This window comes from Aquarana catesbeiana, linkage group LG10, assembly GCF_042186555.1.
Source record: "Aquarana catesbeiana isolate 2022-GZ linkage group LG10, ASM4218655v1, whole genome shotgun sequence".
In the NCBI taxonomy this organism is placed as follows: Eukaryota; Metazoa; Chordata; class Amphibia; order Anura; family Ranidae; genus Aquarana; species Aquarana catesbeiana.
This window is the reverse complement of record NC_133333.1, coordinates 248,465,564-248,490,378: the sequence shown is the minus strand read 5'-3', so window position 1 is coordinate 248,490,378 and position 24,815 is coordinate 248,465,564. Positions and strand designations below refer to the sequence as shown.

The 24,815-nt window shown below is 43.7% G+C and overlaps 1 protein-coding gene across 1 annotated transcript in view; it reads left to right on the top strand.

Moving 5' to 3' along the window:
• Positions 1-7,035: 7,035 nt before the first annotated feature.
• LOC141111365 (myo-inositol 2-dehydrogenase-like) overlaps positions 7,036-24,815 on the top strand; it is a gene marked incomplete in the record, with an annotated part of 38,623 nt that continues 20,843 nt past the window's right edge. The window contains 3 exon segments of the mRNA XM_073603603.1: positions 7,036-7,168; positions 14,014-14,360; positions 19,308-19,898. Of these exon segments, the coding sequence (XP_073459704.1) occupies positions 14,116-14,360; positions 19,308-19,898 (836 nt within the window).

Below are 24,815 nucleotides of genomic sequence, written 5' to 3'. Positions count from 1 at the left end.
CCGGAACCGGATTTTTCGGGACATTTCCCGGGACACCACAAATCCGGGAATGACGTCCAAGTCCCGGGAATGTCCCGGGAAATCCGGGACAGTTGGCAGCTATGCCCACTATAGAGAGCAGATTAATTACCCATTTCTCTCTTTTTGAGCTGACAGAGCACACAGCATATGTATACAATACACCTGAGACTTTGTAACACTAATGAGTCACATGACACCGGGGAGGGAAAATGGCTAATTGGACCTAATTTGGACATTTTCACTTAGACCCCTTAAACACTGGGGCATTTTTCAGGCTAAAAATAATGCCTGTAAAGCGCCTGAAAAACACCTCCCCTGCAGTCCTAATGTGAAAGCCTGAGTGCTTTCACACTGCGCTGGCAGGATGTTAGAAAATCTACTGCAAGCAGCATCTTTGGAGCGGTGAAAGAGCCGTGTATACACCGCTCCTCCACCGCTCCTGCCCATTGAAATGAATGGGCACCGCTGCCGAAGCGCCTGCAAAGCGTCTCAGCAGTGGCGCTACACGGGCGCATTTAACCCTTTATTCGGCCGCTAGCAGGGGTTAAAAGTGCCCCGCTAGCGGCCGAATAGCGCTGCTCAAATGGCGGTAAAGTGCTGCTAAAACTAGCCACATTTTACCGTCAACACCTGCCCCAGTGTGAAAGCAGCCTTAGGGGTGTACTCACTTTTGTTGCCGGCGGTTTAGACATTAATGGCTGTGTGTTGTGTTATATTGAGGGGACAGAAAATTTACACTGTTATACAAGCTGTACACTCACTACTTTACATTGTAGCAAAGTGTCATTTCTTCAGTGTTGTCACATGATAAGATAGAAGAAAAGATTTACAAAAATGTGAGGGGTGTACTCACTTTTGTGAGATACTGTTTATAGTGTTTGGGGTTTCTAAGTTCTGTATATATTGGCGTATAACACGCACTTTTTCACCCTGAAAATCGGGTGCAAATAGTGTGTGTGTGTTATACGCCAAAACTGCAATTTGGGCTGCCTAGGAGGGAACGGGGAGGGGGGCGGGACGAGCGCCGTCAGTTTACATACAGCAAGAATCTCCTGTTTACTAAACAGCCTCTGTAATAGGAAGTCCCGTCTTCTGGGCCGGCATTGGACCACTGTTCTGACTATCATAGAAGCCGGTCCAGGAGGCGGGACTTTGTATTAAAGAGGCCGCCGGGTAAACAGGAGATTCTCGCTGTTTGTAATCTGACGGCGCTCATCCCTCCCACCTCCCTGTCCCCTCTGAGGCAGCAGTAATCTGAGGTGAGGCTGCAGATGGGCACTGATCAGGCTGCATTGATGGGCAATTGTGAGGCTGCAGATGGGTGTTGACCAGGCTGCATTGATGGGCAATTGTGAGGCTGCAGATGGGCACTGATCACGCTGCATTGATGGGCAATTGTTGGGCTGTAGATGGGCATTGATCAGGCTGTATTCATGGCAATGGTGAGGGTGCATTATGGGCATTGATCAGGCTGCGTTGATGGGCAATTGTGAGGCTGCAGATGGGCATTGATCAAACTGCATTGATGAGCAATTGTAAGGCTGTATATGGGCATTGATCAGGCTGCAGATGGGCAATTGTGAGGCTGCAGATGGGCAATTGTGAGGCTGCAGATGGGCAATTGTGAGGCTGCAGATGGGCAATTGTGAGGCTACAGATGGGCAATTGTGAGGCTACAGATGGGCAATTGTGAGGCTGCAGATGGGCATTGATCAAGCTGCATTGATGGGCAATTGTGAGGCTGCAGATGGGCATTGATTAAGCTGCATTGATGGGCAATTGTGAGGCTGCAGATGGGCATTGATCAAGCTGCATTGATGGGCAATTGTGAGGCTGCAGATGGGCATTGATCAAGCTGCATTGATGGGCAATTGTGAGGCTGCAGATGGGCATTGATCAAGCTGCATTGATGGGCAATTGTGAGGCTGCAGATGGGCATTGATCAAGCTGCATTGATGGGCAATGGTGAGGCTGCAGATGGGCATTGATCAAGCTGCATTGATGGGCAATTGTGAGGCTGCAGATGAGCGTTGACCAGGCTGCATTGATGGGCAATTGTGAGGCTGCAGATGGCATTGATCAAGCTGCATTGATGGGCAATTGTGAGGCTGCAGATGGCATTGATCAGGCTGCAGATGGGCAATTGTGAGGCTGCAGATGGGCGTTGACCAGGCTGCATTGATGGGCATATGTAAGACTGTAGCAAAGAACAGGGAGAAGCACACCGCTCCAGGCAAACTCAGGTGCAGGATGGATCACAGGTGCAGACCTCGGCTCACCACCGTGGAAGACAAACAAGACAAGGAATTGGTCGCACACTGGAGCTCCAAATTATCTCGATGTCATCTTTATTGTCAAAAAATGGTCAGACAGATACAGGCAATGGTAGACGTTTCACAAGAGATAGCTTGCTTGTTCACAACCAACCTAAGGCTGCAGATGGGCAATGATCAGGCTGCAGATGGGCAATGGTGAGGCTGCATTGATGGGCACTGACCCTTATTTTGCTTCAAAGTTCTTTATTTAAAATGTTTGTTTTTTTCCTTAAACTTCCCTCCTAAAATGAAGGTGCGTGTTATACGCCTGTGCGTGTTATATGCCGATAAATACGGTAATTGTTTAGTAAAAAATACTGATTTTAACTGTAAACAACAAATGTCAGAAAAAGGCCGGCGAGTGGTTTGGACTGCGATGAAGCTTACAGATTTTTTTTTTTTATTCAACTCACAAGAGATGAATTTTGGGGACCAGCCAAGTTATCTGCGTTGGGAATTTTTATTTCCCGAATGGCAGATCCATCAGTTGTTACAATGAGTGTAATGTTTTCATGTTGTGTTTAGCTTATATTAAAAAAAAAAAAAAAATCTGAGCCTCTGAAATGAGTAATAGAATACTCCAAAGGAAGTTTTAACTTTAAGCAAAGTGACCTTGGCGGTTCCAATCGTCATTAGGATACATTAGACCCGATCTGCAGTTAGGTTAATGAAATCTCATCTCACAGAGATGGCTTTTAATACACCCTCCCCCCCCCCCCCTCCCGGTTTTAGAGGCATTAAAACAAACAGAATTATCCCGGGCCTGTAATTGTAAAGAGAAGTACAGGGAATAAAATATCTTAATATTTTCTAATTGAAGCAATAAATATGAGGGCGATTGGACATCACAATACGGAGTGCGGAGCTGGAGCCGTTGGCCTCTGGCTGCAGACTCGCAATCAATACGGAATTTGATGAGACTATGGATTGACTGCTGACGTCAAGACCTGTAGAACCATGCCAGGATTGATGGTAGGCCTGTACTTTTTGTCAAAGGGAGCAAACTTTCATTACCATGACTGTACAAATCTCAGGAGGATATAAACGGGTCTGATTCATGAAGACGTGGGACTCGGTAACTTTGGCCGACACGACGTCTTCTCTGATTCTTCTTGACGCACATTTGGCCTATAAATGTCTATCAGATTCTTGGTGTCTCCCGTTCTGCACCTTTCCTACCCGGAATAGTTTGTCTGCCCTCTAATCTCCTAAAAGTCAAACATGACTTTAAAGCTCTGGCGCCCAACCTGTGGCCCTTTGGCATTTACTGCGCAGTCCTTGGGGGGGGCGCGCAACTGGTGGTCTGTTTTGGCTCCTACTCATCATGACCACCACTCAGCAATAATTTTTTTTTTAAATTATATAATATTTAACCACTTAAGGACCAAGTCTCTTTTTGAGATTTGTTGTTAAAAACTGTTTTTTTTTGCTAGAAAATTACTTAGAACCCCCAAACATTATAATTTTTTTTTCTAACACCCTAGAGAATAAAATGGCGGTCGTTGCAATACTTTCTGTCACACCGTATTTGCGCAGCGGTCTTAGAAGCGCACTTTTTTTGGAAAAAAATACACTTTTTTGAATTAAAAAGAAAACCAGTAGAGTTAATTTTTTTTCAAATTTTTTTTTTAATATTTTGAAAGATAATGTTACGCTGAGTAAATTGATACCCAACATGTCACACTTCAAAATTGCGCCCGCTCGTGGAATGGCGACAAACTTTTACCCTTTAAAAAATCTCCATAGGCGACGTTTAAAAAATTCTATAGGTTGCATGTTTTGAGTTACAGAGAAGGTCTAGGGTTAGAATTATCGCTCTCACTCTACCGATCGCAGGGATACCTCACATGTGTGGTTTGAACACCGTTTTCATATGCGGACGCTACTCACGTATGCGTTCGCTTCTGCACGTGAGCTCGGCGGGACGGGGCGCGTTTAAAAAAATTCTTTTTTTTTCTTAATTTTTTTTTTTTTGTAAAATCTTTATTTAGCAACATTTTAGTAAAAGCTACACACAAGAGAAGACATATAGCACAAAACACATAAAAATTATACATTGATACAGGTTATTGTAGATGACCAGTCCATGTTCAAAATAATAACACATTTAGTAGTCATTAGTCCTCATAATAAATTGGAATGACCGTGGGTGGGGGGAGAGTTCAGTCCATTGAGAGACTCAACCCACCTTAGGTGCTGATTGCTCCAGGGGGCAGGGGGACGCCGATCCCCGTCGGCAATCCGGGTAGAGGGGGGCTATATGCCTCCATCAACCTCACCCAGACTACCATTTCGGCAGGGAGCGCCCCCCCCTCAGTCCTCCATCCCAGGAGGAGAAATATGTAGTTACCCCCCTCCAAAAGGGGGGGGGGGTCTCTTCTTTCTAGGCTAACCATTGCAGTCTGGACACTGTAGCAATAAAATGTTTTGTTACAACCTCAAATCAAGGAATCATGTGGTAGTAAAAGAAACAAAACCAGTAAAAGGAGGAAAGAGAAGAAGAAGTAAATAATAAGAGAGGGAGTAAGGGAGTATGGAGAAGGAAGGTAGGGAATAAGTAGGGAAAATGTTCTTTTAAAAAAAAATTGTGTCACTTTTATTCCTATTACAAGGAATGTAAGCATCCCTTGTCCCACGTGTCGCACAGGAAGTGACGCATGTGCTCCACCAACCGAGGAACCAGGAAGCGTGTGACTGTGGTTACACACAGGGAGCGCTCCTGACAGGTTTTCACGACTGGAGGACGCAATCAGGCACAGTGCACTTTGTTATCTTTGCTCAATGTTTATTAAATTTTGGTACGCATGGTTTTAAGGGGATGTTTGGATGGTTCAAATAAAGATGTTTAGCAGTATCACGCTATGTGAGCATTTTTGTTTCTTCTACATATCCTATTGGAACTACTGGGAATAATACTGACATCTGGCGGTCGCTTTGGATATTGATGCAGATTTACTACTATTAATCAAGGCTTTTATTGATCTGATCTCTGGTGAGTGAGTTTTCATTGGGGACCCCAGCACGTGGTGTATCGCTTGGTGAAAGGATTACTACCCTCACAGAATACATCTTGATTATTTATTGGTGGGACTCTGGCTATCAGATCCATGTTTGAACTTTCTGAAATAGATTAAGAAAGAGACCCTGTTTAATTGGGGTGCACAGCGCTGCTGCAATACTGAAGAGACACCTTATATATTTATATATTTATAATTGTGTATTTATCTAATTTAATTGATTCATTATTGCCTATATACATGTTCTACTATTTAAGCAGCTGCTACTAGTCATATAATTATTTATGTGCCGCACATACACCGTTAGAATATTGTACTAAGCGCAGAGCATTGTTGTTTTTTTGGGACGGGCATATACAACATACATTCAATATAGTGTAGTTGCATTGGTCCAAACACAACTCCAGAAATTGCAGCACTTTTACAAGTCTGAGCACCAGAAGTATAATGATACCTGTACTCCTGGCGCTCAGTAACAATGTGCTACCCTGCTGTTATTGGTACCAACTGCCCCTTTTGCTACCCCCCTGGCACTACCACCAACTGCCCCCTGTACTACCCTCCTGTTACTAATTCCAACTGCCCCCTATTCTACCCCTCCGGCTCTATCACTAGCCCCCTGCACTGCCTTCCTGTTACTGATACCATCTGCCCCTTTAGAGAGCCTTAAAGCGGACCTCCGGGAATTGCAGCACTTTTACAAATCTGCTGGCTTATAAGGGGTTAAGTGTAACAAGGTGTATGCCACCCCCTGAACTTCTCTCTTTTATTTGCCATTTACGGAGTGCCAGGGGTATATAGTTATCGCTACACTTCTGGCTGGCCCATCATGTCTCTGGTACAGCAGCTGATAGGGGTCCATACTTTGGGCTCACCCCCCTTTTCCTTTTTGCATTGCACACTTTGTCACACTGTATCAAAAAAGAAAAAAAAATCGGAATGTTGCCCCACATTGGGAGTCCTTCCCAGGGTGATGACCTTGTCCACATTTGTACAATCTGTATATGTTTCCTGTATCAGTGTGAGTGTAATGGTTACTACCCTCCCCATCAACTTTATACGAATCCTCTTGCCCCTTTTTTTTTTGGGGGGGGGGGCGGAGAGCCCTCCCTGCACTTTCTTATTTGTGACTTGTACCGTTGCCATGGCCTCTTTGGGATACCCACATCATTGGTCCCTCCCAGGAGGTTGCTGGGTACTCTATGCCGCACGCGTTGCGTCTTCATGGGGGCTGGGTGTGTCTTCATGTAGGTCTGCACACTGGCCGCACAGGTCTATATTTGCTGCCCATTGTACCGGATTGTGCAACAAAATTGTAACTGTTTGTTCCCTGCAATTCTTTATTCTCTGTCTGCTCACTTTAAGATTTATTTACTAAAACTGGAGAGTGCAAAATCTGGTGCAGTTCTGTATAGAAACCAATCAGCTTCCAGTTTTTATTATTAAAGCTTAATTGAACAAGCTGAGGTTAGAAGCTGATTGGCTACAAAGCATCATCTGCACCAGATTTCGCACTCTCCAGGTCTCCTGATCTCTGGGATCTCTCCCAGCTCTGTACTGTGGGAGCAGCCTGGCTAAAATGGTTGCAGTACCCATCAGCGACCACTAGATGTCACCCGCACAAAACCAGATCACCGACCAGCGTGAGTACTTTATTTCCGCATCTGTTTCCGGGTCTCTGCACTGTACTTCCGGGAGAGCTGAGAGGAGTCCTTGTATCCGGAAGTCACCTGGAAGAGGCAGAGAGTCCATAGAGGAGAGCTGGGGGCGTCCTAGGAGCCGGCTGGGGGTCCATTACCGCCTTCTTCCCTGCCAGTGTGTGCTGATACCTACCTGTCCACCTACTACCCCCCTGACACTCCTATCTACTACCCCCCTGACACTCCTATCTACTACCCCCCTGACACTCCTATCTACTACCCCCCTGACACTCCTATCTACTACCCTCCTGACACTCCTATCTACTACCCTCCTGACACTCCTATCTACTACACTCCTGACACTACCCTTTACTGCCCCCTCTACTACCCCCCTGAATCTGCCCCCTCTACTACCCTCCTGACACTGCCTTTTACTGCCCCCCTGAAACTGCCCCCTCTACTACCCCCCCCCCCCGACACTTCCCTCTACTACTCCCCTGAAACTGCCCCTTGTACTACCACCCTGACACTTCCCTCTACTGCCCCCTGAATCTGCCCCCTCTACTACCCTCCTGACACTGCCTTTTACTGCCCCCCTGAAACTGCCCCCTCTACTACCCCCCCCCCCCCGACACTTCCCTCTACTACTCCCCTGAAACTGCCCCTTGTACTACCACCCTGACACTTCCCTCTACTGCCCCCTGAATCTGCCCCCTCTACTACCCTCCTGAATCTGCCCCCTCTACTACCCTCCTGACACTGCCTTTTACTGCCCCCCTGGAACTGCCCCATGTACTACCCTCCTGAATCTGCCCCCTCTACTACCCTCCTGAATCTTCCCCCTCTACTACCCTCCTGAATCTGCCCCCTCTACTACCCTCCTGAATCAGCCCCCCTAAAACTACCACCCTGACACTTCCCTCTACTGCCCCCTGAATCTGCCCCCTCTACTACCCTCCTGAATCTGCCCCCTCTACTACCCTCCTGACACTGCCTTTTACTGCCCCCCTGGAACTGCCCCATGTACTACCCTCCTGAATCTGCCCCCTCTACTACCCTCCTGAATCAGCCCCCCTAAAACTACCACCCTGACACTTCCCTCTACTGCCCCCTGAATCTGCCCCCTCTACTACCCTCCTGACACTGCCTTTTACTGCCCCCCTGGAACTGCCCCATGTACTACCCTCCTGAATCTGCCCCCTCTACTTCCCTCCTGACACTCCCCTCTACTACCCTCCTGACACTCCCCTCTACTACCCTCCTGACACTCCCCTTTACTGCCCCCTCTACTACCCCCCTGAATCTGCCCCCTCTACTACCCTCCTGACACTGCCTTTTACTGCCCCCCTGAAACTGCCCCCTCTACTACCCCCCCCGACACTTCCCTCTACTACTCCCCTGAAACTGCCCCTTGTACTACCACCCTAACACTTCCCTCTACTGCCCCCTGAATCTGCCCCCTCTACTACCCTCTTGAATCTGCCCCCTCTACTACCCTCCTGAATCAGCCCCCCTAAAACTACCACCCTGACACTTCCCTCTACTGCCCCCTGAATCTGCCCCCTCTACTACCCTCCTGAATCTGCCCCCTCTACTACCATCCTGAATCTGCCCCCTCTACTACCCTCCTGAATCTGCCCCCCTAAAACTACCACCCTGACACTTCCCTCTACTACCCCCCTGAATCTGCCCCCTCTACTACCCTCCTGACACTGCCTTTTACTGCCCCCCTGGAACTGCCCCATGTACTACCCTCCTGAATCTGCCCCCTCTAATACCCTCCTGACACTGCCCTCGACTGCCCCCTGTACTATCTTCCTGACACTAACTGCCCCCTATCACTGCCCCCTGTACTACCATAAACTCCCCCTGTCCCCTACCCATATACCTACCTTCTGTAACTGGCCACTAATACCTCCTACAGGGAGCTGTCACCTGCCTTGAATTCCCTGTTCCCTGTTGTTGATATCTGCCCCATCATGTACATGTAATACCCCCTATAGGTACCTGCCCCATAACCTATCTATAATATCCCTATTCTACCTGCCCCTTATCTGTCTAGAATACCCCTTATTCTACCAGCCCCATCACTTTTCTATAATTACCTCTTGGTTCCTGCCCCATCACCTGTCTATAATACCACCTGTAGGTACCTGCCCAATAACCTTTCTATAATACCACCTGTAGGTACCTGCCCAATAACCTTTCTATAATACCACCTGTAGGTAACCTTTCTATAATACCACCTGTAGGTACCTGCCCCCTGTGGTACCTCCCCTATTACCTGTCTATAATACCCCCTGTAGGTACCTGCCCCCTCGCCTGTCTATAATACCCCATATGGTACCTCCCCTATTACCTGTCTATAATACCCCCTGTAGGTACCTGCCCCCTCACCTGTCTATAATACCCCATATGGTACCTCCCCTATTACCTGTCTATAATACCCCCTGTAGGTACCTGCCCCCTCACCTGTCTATAATACCCCTTATGGTACCTCCCCTATTACCTGTCTATAATACCACCTGTAGGTACCTGCCCCCTCACCTGTCTATAATATCCCCTATGGTACCTCCCCTATTACCTGTCTATAATACCCCCTGTAAGTACCTGCCCCCTCGCCTGTCTATAATACCCCATATGGTACCTCCCTTTTTACCTGTCTATAATACCCCCTGTAGGTACCTGCCCCCTCACCTGTCTATAATACCCCCTATGGTACCTCCCCTATTACCTGTCTATAATACCACCTGTAGGTACCTGCCCTATCACCTGTCTATGATACCCTCTATGGTATCTGCACCATCACCTGTCTATAAACCCTTCTATAGACAGCCTGCCTGTGTCCTATACAGACATTTCCACCTTTTGTTGGTGACCTGTGGTCCCTACTATCTACTCTCTCCGGCACTGACCTATGACAATCATCTGAAGTGCCCGTGTCACCTACATGTAATACCCTCCTGTAGATCATTACTACCTGGGCTCTGACCCGAATACTCTACTCCAGACATCAGCCCATTGCCAGCCTGCCTACAATGCCCTATAGATGGGTCCATAACTGCCCCCCCAGACACCGGCCTCACTCTCAATACAGACTGTAACTGCCCCAACTTACTGTCTTCTATCACCTTCTTTTTATAGGTGCCCTGATATCCCCACCTTCATCCCCTCCTGTATGTGCAGTCATTGGTCTGCGATCCCACCTGTGTATGGCCGGCCTTCCTTCATGAATCCACTCCACTGTGGCCGGATGTACAGTATCTCACAAAAGTGAGTACACCCCTCACATTTTTGTAATTTTATTCTATCTTTTCATGTGACAACACTGAAGAAATGACACTTTGCTACAATGTAAAGTAGTGAGTGTACAGCTTGTATAACAGTGTAAATTTGCTGTCCCCTCAAAATAACTCAACACACAGCCATTAATGTCTAAACCGCTGGCAACAAAAGTGAGTACACCCCTAAGTGAAAATGTCCAAATTGGACCCAATTAGCCATTTTCCCTCCCCGGTGTCATGTGACTCGTTAGTGATACAAGGTCTCAGGTGTGAATGGGGAGCAGGTGTGTTAAATTTGGTGTTATCGCTCTCACTCTCTCATACTGGTCACTGGAAGTTCAACATGGCACCTCATGGCAAAGAACTCTCTGAGGATCTGAAAAAAAGAATTTTTTCTCTACATAAAGATGGCCTAGGCTATAAGAAGATTGCCAAGACCCTGAAACTGAGCTGCAGCATGGTGGCCAAGACCATACAGCGGTTTAACAGGACAGGTTCCACTCAGAACAGGCCTCGCCATGGTCCACCAAAGAAGTTGAGGTCACGTGATCAGCGTCATATCCAGAGGTTGTCTTTGGGAAATAGACGTATGAGTGCTGCCAGCATTGCTGCAGAGGTTGAAGGGGTGGGGGGTCAGCCTGTCAGTGCTCAGACCATACACCGCACACTGCATCAAATTGGTCTGCATGGCTGTTATCCCAGAAGGAAGCCTCTTCTAAAGATGATGCACAAGAAAGCCCGCAAACAGTTTGCTAAAGACAAGCAGACTAAAGACATGGATTACTGGAACCATGTCCTGTGGTCTGATGAGACCAAGATAAACTTATTTGGTTCAGATGGTGACAAGCGTGTGTGGCGGCAACCAGGTGAGGAGTACAAAGACAAGTGTGTCTTGTCTACAGTCAAGCATGGTGGTGGGAGTGTCATGGTCTGGGGCTGCATGAGTGCTGCCGGCACTGGGGAGCTACAGATCATTGAGGGAACCATGGATGCCAACATGTACTGTGACATACTGAAGCAGAGCATGATCCCCTCCCTTTGGAACAAAGCAGATTACAGCGCACACATTCAAGAATGACATTTATCCTGCAAAGGCTAGTTAAAAACACCTGAACATATTCAAAAAAATACGGGGGTTTGCTCACACTATATGGTCATATAGTGCTAAGCCCACTTACTGCGTCAAAGTGCCCCGATTAGTGGGTCCTACCCTAGTAATAGAATGAAAGATCCTGCGTCTCAACAGGGGGAGAACTGAAGGTTCGGAGACTGGACCGCAGGGCAGTATTCCAACATAACGACCCCAAACACACCTCCAAGACGACCACTGCCTTGCTAAAGAAGCTGAGGGTAAAGGTGATGGACTGGTCAAGCATGTCTCCAGACCTAAACCCTATTGAGCATCTGTGGAACATCCTCAAACAGAAGGTGGAGGAGCGCAAGATCTCTAACATCCACCAGCTCCGTGATGTCGTCATGGAGGAGTAGAAGAGGACTCCAGTGGCAACCTGTGAAGCTCTGGTGACCTCCATGCCCAGGAGGGTTAAGGCAGTGCTGGAAAATAATGGTGGCCACACAAAATATTGACACTTTGGGCCCAATTTAGACATTTTCACTTAAGGGTGTACTCACTTTTGTTGCCAGCGGTTTAGACATTAATGGCTGTGTGTTGAGTTATTTTGAGGGGACAGCAAATTTACACTGTTATACAAGCTGTACACTCACTACTTTACATTGTAGACAAAGTGTCATTTCTTCAGTGTTGTCACATGAAAAGATAGAATAAAATATTTACAAAAATGTGAGGGGTGTACTCACTTTTGTGAGCTACTGTACATCCCATATAGCCAGTATGTAGTCACCCCACCAATGACATTACCAGGAGGTAGAAGATGAAGGTGACCCCGATAACTGCCCATAACATCGTCCTTTAGACCCCTCATTATTCCCCTAATCATCATAGAGCTCTATATTCCAGGAAGACCAATCCCTGGTCTCTGCTAACCATAACTTTCATAACCGTACATATTCTATCCTGTAGTATCAGGGAAATTATTCTACAGACTTTTTTTGATTAAATATGTTTTAGCAGGTTTTTTTTTTTGCAATAATATTTTAAAGAAATGATATGAAATTGTTGTAAAAGCTTTAAAGTAAAACTAAAGCCAAAACTTTTTTGCATGGAGTAAAGGAGGGTTGTAACCCCTGCTCTCTGTCCCATTGGGGGATATTTAGTTTCACTTCCTGTCCCAGGTTGTCACCAGAACCAGTGTCCCCATTGGATGATTTCTCCTCTATTCCTGTTCTGGCGACAATGCATAATTTGGGATTTTGCTTCACTCTTTGTGATAACAGTCACAAAGAACAAATAAAGAGGTTGCATCTTTCTAACGGGGACACAGATAGCAATATAAACCCGAGAGAGGTTCTAATCTCTTTCCACCCATTCCAAAATACATTTTGCCTTTAGTTATACTTTAAATTTTTTTCTGTCACTTTAATGAAGGCAGATTCACATATATTATTATTATTATTATACAGGATTTATATAGCGCCAACAGTTTGCGCAGCGCTTTACAACATGAGGGCAGACAGTACACTTACAATACAAATCGATACAGGAGGATGCAGAGGGCCCTGCTCGTTAGAGCTTTCAATCTAGAGGATGAGATTTTTAAAAAAGACAATTTGATTAATTTTGATTTTTTTAAATTATTATTACACATTTAATTTTAATATTATATATTCTGATAAAAAGGATATTTTGTAACTATACAAGAGTGAGTGAGAGAGGAAGAGCCGGTTCACACGGGGGCGACTTGTCAGGCGACCTAGCCGCCTGACAAGTCGCCTCCCGTTCTGTACAATGGAACCGTTCTAATCGGAGCGACGCAAGTCACTCCGACTTAGAAGAAAGGTTCCTGTACTACTTTGGGGGCGACTTGCATAGACTTCTATACAGAAGTCGTCTTGCAAGTCGCCCCGGCAGTCGTGTGCAGGTCGCCTCGGTGAGGCGACCTGCAAGTCGTGCCGCGTCTAGTGTGAACCGGCACTAAGAGGTTTACATTGAATGTTAAAGTGGAAAATCATTTGGCTACTTGACGAATGATAAGCAGCTGATTAGAGCCTCACGATTCTGGCCAAAATGAGAATCACAATTTTTTTGCTTAGAATAAAGATCACGATTCTCGTGATGTAACATCATATTTCACATTATACAACAAAATCGGGCTAATTTTACTGTTTTTTTATTCATTAAAGTGTAAAACCGCCATTTTATTCTCTAGGGTCTCTGCTAAAAAAAAAAAAAAAATTATATATATATATATATATATATATATATATATATATATATATATATATATATATATATATATATATATATATATAAAGGGCTTAGTCTTTTTAAGTGGTTAAACTGGTCTGTAAATGAGGTCAAAGTTTTTCCCTTTGATCTCTAGAAGAACTAAGTGTTACAATGTTTCTCTTTATCTCCACCACGGCTCTGCACTGAATCAGGAAAAGGCTGTGTTAAGATCGCAAGGGGGGGTAGAATCGCGATCTCGATTCTTTTAACGATTAATCGTGCAGCTCTACAGTTAATAGATAGGAAGGTCATCTTTGTATGAGGATGATTTTCCTGAAAACAAAGCGGGATTCGCTGGACGAATTCCCACCTCGTATTGGTTCCGACTCCTTGGTGTGAATGTGACCATTGTGTGTTATTTCATTCAAGGCATGAAAGTCCATCTTGGAGGAAACCTCCTTCACAAGTGCCTGGTCCAACGCGATATTCCCAAGACAAGACTTTGATCCTCATTGATTTATTTTGGACATAATGGGACGGAAAAAGAAAACCTTACATGACTACGCCGCCGAGTTCTCGGACTTGGCGGTCAGGAGGCATTTGATTGAACGCGGCGACACCGGGGAGACCACCGTGGTGGAGACGCTGTACTGCAAGTCCTGTGAGCTCCCGATGCGGGTCAGGAGGGACCGGATTTTGGAGCACCTGGCTTCGGGGAGGCATTACCGGAACAGGCGGCTGATCAAACAGCACTGGAACAGAGCCCCCGTTTTAGTGTGAGTGTTTAAAGATGTAACAAGTTTTTATTTCTTTTCATTGATTTCTTGTTTCAATGAGGTAGATTTACTAAAACTGGAGAGTGAAAAATCTGGTGCAGCTGTGCATGGGAGCCAATCAGCTTCTAACTTTAGCTTGATCAATTAAAAGAGAAGTATGAGAATCTGTTTTATTTTTCTTATTTTTTTAACCACTTAAGGACCGGTTTATTTGCCCCCTTAATGACCAGGCCATTTTTTTGCAATACGGCACTGCGTCGCTTTAACTGAGAATTGAGCAGTCGTACAACACTGCACTCAAACAAAATTGACGTCCTTTTTTTCCCCACAGATAGAGCTTTCTTTTGGTGGTATTTGATCCTCTCTGCGGTTTTTATTTTTTGCGCTATAAACAAAAAAAATACCGACAATTTTGAAAAAATAAAACTATATTTTTTACTTTTTGCTATAATAAATATCCATATATAATATATGGTAAAAAAAATTGCAATAAGCGTATATTGATTGGTTTGTGCAAACGTTATAGCGTCTACAAAATAGGGAATAGATTTATGGCATTTTTATTATTTATTATTTATTTTTTTACTAGTAATGGTGATGATCAGAGATTTTTAGCAGGACTGCGACATTGCGGTAGACAGATCGGACACTTTTGATGGAAGCATTTACGTTTATACAGGGATCAGTGATATAAAAATGCATTGATTACTATATAAATGTCACTGGCAGGGAAGGGGTTAACACTAGGGGGCGATCAAGGGGTTAAATGTGTTCCCTGGGAGGTGTTTCTAACTGGGGGGGGGGACTGATTGGGAGAAGAGAGAGATTGCTGTTCCTATTCACTAGACAGACGATCACTCTGAACTACCTTGTAAGAACGGGGATCTGTTTGTTTACATTGACAGGTCCCCCAATCTGGCTCTCTGTGGAATGATTGCAGGTGGCTGGCGGACTTTGCGGGCTCCAGCCACGGGCATTGGCTCATCCGCTGCGGGCCCGCTGTAGTTCCAAAAGTGGAACTTCCGCTTTAAGCACTCCTCACCCCCTTACATGCCACATCTGGCATGTCATTTTTTTTGGGGGGGGAGTGGGTAACTTCTTTTTAGTGGGACTTCCTGTCCCACTTCCTTCTTCCTCTTCTCGGCCGCCTAGGCAACTCCTCCTCTCACCCTAGGCGGACCCTCCATGCTAGTGATCTTCTGGGACACGTCACAGGTTCCAGAAGATTTCCTGGCCAATAGCACAGTGCAGCACGTGCCCGGCCGTGAAGCTGTAAGCTGTCACTGCCGGCTGCCCACAGTAGTAATGACGGCTCCGCGGAGAGGAGGGGGAGAGGAGCGAGACTCCGGGAGCCCGCATAGCTGGACCGTGGGACAGGTAAGTGTCTGTTTATTAAAAGTCAGCAGCTACACTTCTTGTAGCTGCTGACTTTTAATAAACTAAAAAAACAGGTGGAACGCCGCTTTAATATCATACTTACCTAGGTGGATGTAGCATCGGTCCCCCGACAGCTCTATCACTGAGAAGTGAGTGATCAAACACCGCCCATCGCTCAGTTCTCACAGCTCCCTGAGCACAGAGCTGGTGACTGTCAGTCACCGGCTCTCTGCTCTGCCCCCCCTGCACTCACTGGAGCGCTGAGCTGTGAAGGGGCGGGAGCTTCTGGCTCAGGCTTCCAGAGGCTTATTGGGAGGCAGAGTTGGGTGACGGTCCAGGCATGTGGGCGGATCCCGACGTCATTGTCGCGATCTCTGCGAAGTCGGCAGACAGCGGACTTCAGCCTGCTATCTGCTGAAAACTGGTCACAGGAAAAAAAAACGATCTGCACCCCTGTGATTCATAGAAGTACAGCCGAACAAGCTTTGGCTGTACTTCTCCTTTAAGCTTTGCCAGAAAACTTGGAAGTCCATTGGTTTCTATGCAGAGTGGCACCAGATTTCGCACGCTCCAGTTTTAGTAAATCAACCCCAATGTGTCTGTTATATGTTTCCACTTGTATTCAGCTGAGCCAAAGCAAAATTCCAGCCAGCTAAACACATAGTTAAATGATAAGGCCTTGTTCACACAGGTGTGCTACAGAGTACTCCCACGTGAAGGCCACGTTTTGTACATGCAGGTATGCGCAGGTGTTCCCTGCTTCCCAATGCAGACAGTCCTATCCATGCCTGTAAAAGGAAAGGGAGGCTGGCGGCACTTCCAGAAATAAAAGCACTTCTTTATTTCAAGTCCATAAGAACAGTGATATGACACACAAGGTATATACTGGTCAGCAGATGCTTTTACACTCCTGTGCTTATTCATTGCTGATTACCCCCAGTAAGCACGCTCCCTATAAACTCAGGCTAACAGGTGTAATAAATCTAGGGCTGCAACTAACGATTATTTTCATAATCGATTAGTTGGCCGATTGTTGTTTCGATTAATCGATTATTCGGTTAATAACCTTAAAAAAAAGTGTGGTGTATAATTTAGTTAATGTGTACAGTTTTAAAAAAAAGGTAATTTATTCTTAAATATCTCTATGCAGTGGTAAATATAAAACAACCAACTATATGGTTAGGGAGCAAAATATCGAATCCACTCTGAGCATAACAGACAGAAGACATATACTGTATATACTATTAGAGCAGATATACTGCATATACTATTAGAGGAGATATACTGCATATACTATGAGAGGAGATATACTGTATAAACTATTAGAGGAGATATACTGTATCTACTATTAGAGGAGAGATATACTGTATATACTATTAGAAGAGATATACTGTATAAAATATTAGAGGAGATATACTGTATATACTATTAGAGGGAGATATACTGTATATACTATTAAAGGGTGAATATGGTAAATATCATCAGACTCAGTGATCAAATTTTTTTATTAAAAACAATGTCTTCCTTCAAAAAAAATGTCATTTTTTTTAAGAACGTTCGTTCTTTCATTCAGCAAATGTACAAAGATTTTTCGTCTGAATATTCTCATCTGAAAATTGATCCGTGTGGCCAGCATAAGGCTCAGTACACACCTATGCAGTTTGCTTTTGATCTGTTTCTGCAGTGCTTTTTTCTGTGCATTTTGATTTTTGTGCACGTGATTTTGCTGCGATTTGCGTTTTTGCATTGTTTTGGCCAATTTGTTGTTGGGCAGATTAAAAAACACAAATTGCTGCAAAAACGCATTACATGCTTTTCTGCAGCTTCTCTATTGAAGTATATTGAACCAAAAAATCACCGTTTTGCGTGAACGTGTCCCATAGGAAACCGTGTGAATGAACTGTAGTGCGTTTCTGCAAAAAGCACCAAAAAACACATAGATGTGAACCAGGTCTAAGACATTTAGTAACATAATGGGGTGAAAAAAACTAAAATTAGCCCTTTATAGTACAAAAAAAAGCAGATAATCACTACTGTAAGGGGTTAATTTTTTTAGTGTAGAACTGTGAAAGTAATATTTGCAGTAGCGATTATTTGCTCTTTTTGTACTATAAAGGGCTCATTTTAGTTTTTTTTCAACCCCATTATGTTACTGGCCGATTAATCGATTATGAAAATAGTAATCGATTAATTTCATAATCGATTAGTTGTCGATTAATCGATTAGTTGTTTCAGCCCTAAATAAATCAATAAAATGGCATTCCACACACCAGCAAATGATCTTGACCCTGACAGCCCAAGTCCATCGGAGCAGCAAAATTTGTTCATAAAAACTCTTAACATCAGGTCAGGAAAAATAATGGGCATATACTTCTTCATTATAAGAGATGTTATAGAAATAAAAGACATGTTTGAATGAGTTCTAACAAACATAAGAAAAAGAAACAACCCCCCCCCCCAAATGTACCCATGAGTGACCTATAAATGGACTCCAAGTGTTAAAGCCAACAAAAATTCCGACCAACAATGCAAAAACGAGATTGAAGTGATTGAGAAATTTGAAATAGTAAAAGGACGGGATATAATAAAAGAAAATGAGTAAATATGTAGAAATGTATATAAATGTGTATAAACCCGTTAATGTAATGGCATTATAATTATTAGTTATTGGTCACTCAAATCCATAACCCTAAAGGCACCAGAGCCCGAACCTTCGAATAAAGAACCCAAAAGAAAAAGACAAACAAAGCCGATACCAATAGGATAAGTATAACAAACAAAAGACATAATATTAGGCTCATATAAACTCCAGTGAATACAACTGCTTAAATAGAGTGTGTGTGTGTGTGTATATATATATATGTATATATAATATATATATAATGTGTGTGTATGTGTATATATATATATATATATATATATATATATATATATATATATACAGTATCTCACAAAAGTGAGTACACCCCTCACATTTTTTTAAATATTTTCTTCTATCTTTTCATGTGACAACACTGAAGAAATGACACTTGTCTACAATGTAAAGTAGTGAGTGTACAGCTTGTATAACAGTGTAAATTTGCTGTCCCCTCAAAATAACTCAACACACAGCCATTAATGTCTAAACCGCTGCTACAAAAGTGAGTACACCCCTAAGTGAAAATGTCCAAATTGGGCCCAAAGTGTCAATATTTTGTGTGCCCACCATTTTCCAGCACTGCCTTAACCCTCTTGGACATGGAGTTCACCGGGTAAAGACCAATGTGTGTGTGCTGGAGGAGGGACACGGGGTAAAGACCAATGTGGGGAAGATCAGTGTGTGTTGGAGGTGGGATCTCACTAGGAAACAACCAATTAGTGTGTGTGCTGGTGGAGGGATTGTGATCTTACTAGGGCAAGACCAATGTGTGTGTGCTGGAGGTGAGATCTCACTGGGGAAGGACCAGAACGAGGCTGATTTGCGCAGTGGCAAAGTGATAGCAAAACTAGAAATTCTTTAAAGAAAAAAATATATATATTCTGTGGATTATTTTATTTTTTTATTTATTAAAATGTTATTTTTCTTAATAGCTCAACTGGTGGTGATCAGGTTGGCAATATCCCAGTGCCTCTAGACTCGGCATGGCACCCTCAGCCCTCCTTTGTGCTGCAGTCTAGCTCCAGCAGTAACTCTGTTAGCACCACAAACTTGGTGCCATCTCCTCCTCCTCCTCCTCACCATCACCCCTCCTGGATCTCCGGCACTCTGAACCCCATCAGCTCCACCACAAACATAGTCAGCAGCAAAGAAGATCCAGCACCGTCTACCTCTTCCTCACTCCCATCATCATCGTTTGGCACCATCCATGTCCAGAATCCATCGATATCATACAGACACATAAACCAAAGGCATATCATTTCCGAAGCCACCAATAGCATGGCTCCCGGACGACCAGTCGGCAGCTTTGGCACACGCGGCAGTGGCATTGGATTAGCAGTAGTTGGCGTGGGTCATGGAAGCAGGGCGTTGTTGAGAAGCTTAACAGAGGAACATGGCTGTTACCTGCATTACATTGTAGAGAATCAGTTGTCTGAAGTGGAGAAAGCCTTTGGGGGTGGACTTTTGACCAAGACGAGGGTATTGCCCGAACAGGATGTGGACATTGCCCTTGGCGACCAACGGTAAACTTCAGCTTTTTTTGCTTTTTTTAAGAACGCTGCACTGTTAATGTTTTTAGTGCTGTCTATGTATGATAGTTTAAAATGAACCTGGAGCAGGGGTTATCTTTTCACTTTTGAAGAGAGTAAGAAATATTTTAACGTCCCCCACCAGGTTTTTTTTTTCTTTTCTTCCTCTGTCCCAATTTCCCAGTTGAAGAGATTTTACTTCCTTTCCTAAAGACATAACAGGAAATGAAAGAAAATCTCTCTAAAGTGAGGGGAAATCGCATCTTAAAGTGTTACTAAATCCACAACAGTAAAATCAGTCTGTATATGCATTAAAGCATGCTTGTTATACTCACTGGGGAACCTAAGGAGTTAATCCTCTGCATTGTGTAAAAAGGCTGTTTTATCCTGTCTTCTCTGATCCTCCCCTTCTTCCACAGTCCCCAATCCACCTCCTGATATAGCAGAGCCTTGGGAGCACTCTGCACATGCTCAGTTTGGTGTGTATTACTAAAGAGTTTTTTTTTTTTTTTGGGAGGGTGCATGTGATTTGCACAGGGCCAATCATCGCTGTCCAGTCAGAGGGTCAGGGGTCCTGCAGCCTCAAAGGACAGTCAGAGTAGAATGAAAACGTCTCCTACAAGCTTTACCCAGACACTGATAGAAGTCACAAGACTGCTATATACTGCTGATGAGAAAAGATATTTAGCAGTTTTTATATTTATTAAAGTATTTGAATTTCAATGTTCTGTGTACTGTGAGAGATCAGATATAGTGACTGCAGGCTCCTGGGTTTGGTAACACTTTAAAGCCTAAAATTAAGTAAAAAATAAAAATCAGCTTTCAGTGTGGCAGGGGGTAATTTACCTAGGAAAGCAGTGGCAGGCACTCATCGGAGTGCCAAACTTTGCCCACCCTCCTCCCCCATTCCTAGAAGCGGTACTATAGCTTCTATGAATGAAACATGATCTATGAATGGATCTTTTAATCATCTGCACATCCTCCATTCATAGGTTGTTTAGTTAAAGTGTTACTAAACCCTGGACCCTGCATTCACTATATCTGGTCTCCCACAGAACATGGAAATGCAATCATTTTAGTAAATATAAACTGCTAAATACCTTTTCTCATCAGCAGTATATAGCAGTCTTGTGACTTCTATCGGTGTCTGGTTAAAGCTTGTAGGAGGAGTTTTTGTTCTCTTCTGATTGTCCTCTGAGGCTGCAGGACCCCCCTGACCCTCTGTCTGGACAGTGCTGATTGGTCCTGTGCTGATCACATACAACCTCACAAAAAAAAAAAACAACTCTCTATCAATACACACCAAACTGAGCATGTGCAGCTTGCCCCCCAAGGCTCTGTACTATCGGGAGATGGATTGGGGGCCAGTGGAAGAAGGGGAGGATCAGAGGAGACAGGATCAAACAGCCTTTTTACACAATGTAGAGGATTAACCCCTCAGGTGAGCACAGTGAGTATAACAAGCAGGCTTTACTACATATACAGACTGATTTTACTGTTGTGGGTTTAGTAACACTTTAAAGACAAAACTTTATATGATGCTCAAGGATCCACTACTTAACATTGTATAAAAAAAATTTATTTTATTAGAAACTTAAACAAAATCATAATTGTGGATATAAACCACTAAAATAGCGGTCTTTTCCCCAAAGCCCGTCCCCAGGTAGAGTTGAAGACACAGGGCAAATATATGGTTGTGGAACTCCACCACTGATTACTGTGAGCATCCCATAGCACCACATAACATTCTTTTGCTATAACAATACGTTTTCTAGTACTACTCCAGGACGAGGTGCTTTACAAACACATCCACCCATTCGTTTCATCACAATTACTGTTGAGTCATTAAAGCGGAGTTCCGCCCAACTTGCAAAAAATTAAAAGTCAGCAGCTACACATACTGTTGCTGCTGACTTTTAATATTAGGACACTCACCTGTCCTGGAATCCAGCGATGTCGGCACCCCAGCCGGTGTTTCCATCGGCTCTCGGTTGCTGCCGCCGCCATTCGTAGTAAGGGAGCCCGGGAGTGAAGCCTTCACAGCCGGTTCCCTACTGCGCATGCGTGAAGCGCGCTGCGCTTTCTGAATGGCCCGGCGGTGGGGGAAGGAAGGGGAGGGGCCGAACTTCCAGGTGATTGCGCTGCGATCTCCCTGAATTGGGGACAGATGCCTGTCAAAAACAGATAGCCGCTCCTCTACCTCACCCCCGAAAGGTGCCAAATGTGGCACTGGAAGGGGGGGGGAGGGGTCAGATAAGCAGAGCTTGCGCTTTTGAGTGGAACTTCACTTTAAAAACAGCCACTCTCATCACTGATCACTCAGCCATGCCATTTTTGTCTTACTCGAGCGATATCCCATTCAACCGTTCTGTCAAAACCGGCATCTATCGTTTCGTTTTATTGCACCGATTGTGACCACCATTGGACAGTTGTCATTGTAACGTGTGCCTATTGGAAGATTGATCCTCTAAACCTGGCAATGCTTCAACCCCTCGCCACTCCATATTTGTCACCTTTTTTAGTTTTACTTTACCAGATCCTTTCACTAGAAACTCAACCATTTGGTGTCCACATCCCTTTGCCCATAGTTAAGGATGGGCTCGGGCGTGTTCGCGCGCTCCACGTGCAGAGCCCGCCAGGAAGTCGGCACAACGCTGCACTAATCACAGGCAGTGAGACATTTCCAGATCTCTGCAGCCGCGCATCGGGACAATGTCTCATTGCCTGTGATTAGCGCAGCGACATGCCGACTTCCTGGCGGGCTCTGCACGTGAAGTGTGCGAATACGCCCAAGCCCATCCTTACCCATAGTGTATAGGTGTGATGGTGAGGTGACCTCAAATGTTTGGCCAAGTTATGTTTTTGGGTATAGAAAATTAAGTGGCTATTATAATATGATAATATCATAAAACTTTTTTTTTTTATTATATATATATATATATATATATATATATATATATATATATATATATATATATATATACATACATATATATATATATATATATATATATATATATATATATATATATATATATATATATATATATATATATATATATATATATATATATAATTTTTTTTTTTTAATAAGATTATAAATATATTTTATGCTAAGTTTTTTTTTTTTATTTAATTTGAGTCTAGGATATTACAATACTTTTTTACTGTTTTATAAAATTATTTGTACATTTATTTTATAACAAAAAAACCCCCCAAAAAACAGGCAGTCTGCCAAGTTTCACATCATTCCTCAGCCATTGGACTAACTAAAAACATTGTAAGGTTTTGTTCTTTAGATCAAAGGAATTAACTTCTGTCTGTAAATGAGGGAAGTTTAATCACTTAAAGACTAAACCTTTTTCTGACACTTGTTGGTTTCAATTTAAAGTTATTTTTTGCTAGAAAATTACTTAGAACCCCCAAATAGTATATATATATATATATATATATATATATATATATATATATATATATATATATATATATATATATATATATATTATAATTTTTTTAGCAGAGACCCTAGAGAATAAAATGGTGGTTGTTGCAATATTTTATGTCACACTGTATTTGCGCAGCAGGCTTTCAAATGCAATAAAAAAAAAAAAAAAAAATACACTTTTTAATGAATTAAAAAAAACAAAAAACAAACAGTAAAGTTAGCCCAATTTTTTTGTATAATGTGAAAGATGATGTTTTTACAGCACGAGAATCGTGATCTTTATTCTAAGCCAAAAAAAAATCGTGATTCTCATTTTTCCCCAGAATCGTGCAGCTCTAGTGACCAGCAGGGCCTCTAGTACACCAGTATAAAAAATTTAAATAAACTAAGTAGAAGGATTGTTCGTATAAATACATTAGTATTGAAGTGAAACTAGAATAATATATACGGTAATATGCTCTGACATTCCAATAAAGTGATATGGCAGAGGACTCCATAAATATGGAGGAGAAAATAGGACACAAAACCACAACAAAAATGGTGGAGATAGAACATATAAATACAACATACGCCAACCAGTCCAATGGAATTCCTTCTGAGGAAGCCACGGGTCCCTGTGGCGTAACGCGTAGGGGAGGGGCAAGAGGACGGCACGGCAGCTGTTCCCAAAGGTGGACCCGCTCTATACGTATCGGCGTGTGCTGGATCACGGAGACCTCCTGTCTCAGAGTCTCCTACTGAATGTATTTTTAAAAGCGATAGGAGTGTGATGCGTTACAACCACCCAATAAATGTGAATACTCAATTGGTTACATGTTTAATCAACGTCACCTAGTTTTCAAGATAAAACACTATTGGAGATTTACTTTTTTATATACACGGATGGGGAGGAGATCACGGAATTTTCAGGCAGCGATATTATGAAGGCGACATAAGGAGATCAGGATACACATATCACCTGGATGAGACTTTGACCAAACTTACTTGTGAGGTCACTGGAACTGGAGGTAAGAATACACCCAAAAGGGGAGCACGAGTGGGGTGTATATATTGAGCACTTTAAGAAACCCTAAGGCCCCTTTCACACTTGTGCAACTTGGGATTGCAAAGTTGCATGACAAGTCGCACCCCACGATTTCCAATGAGTACCAGTCATATCTGTGCGACTTCAAGTCGCACCGACTTCAAAGTAGTCCCTGTACTCCTTTGGTCCGACTTTGATGCGAGTTGAGGTCCATAGACCTCAACTTTACGCAGGCATTCCCTGAAATCGCGGCCAAACCACCCGACTTTCAAGTCGCGGCAGTGTGAAAGGGGCCTAAGAGGAGTGGTGGTGATCATCAGCGGTGATTCTTGCACAGAAGCACAATAATGGACTGCACCTGTTTTTTATATATTTTTAAAGCAATTTTTTTTATCTCTTTTCTTTTTTTTTAACTGTGTACTGGCATTATTATTTGCACATA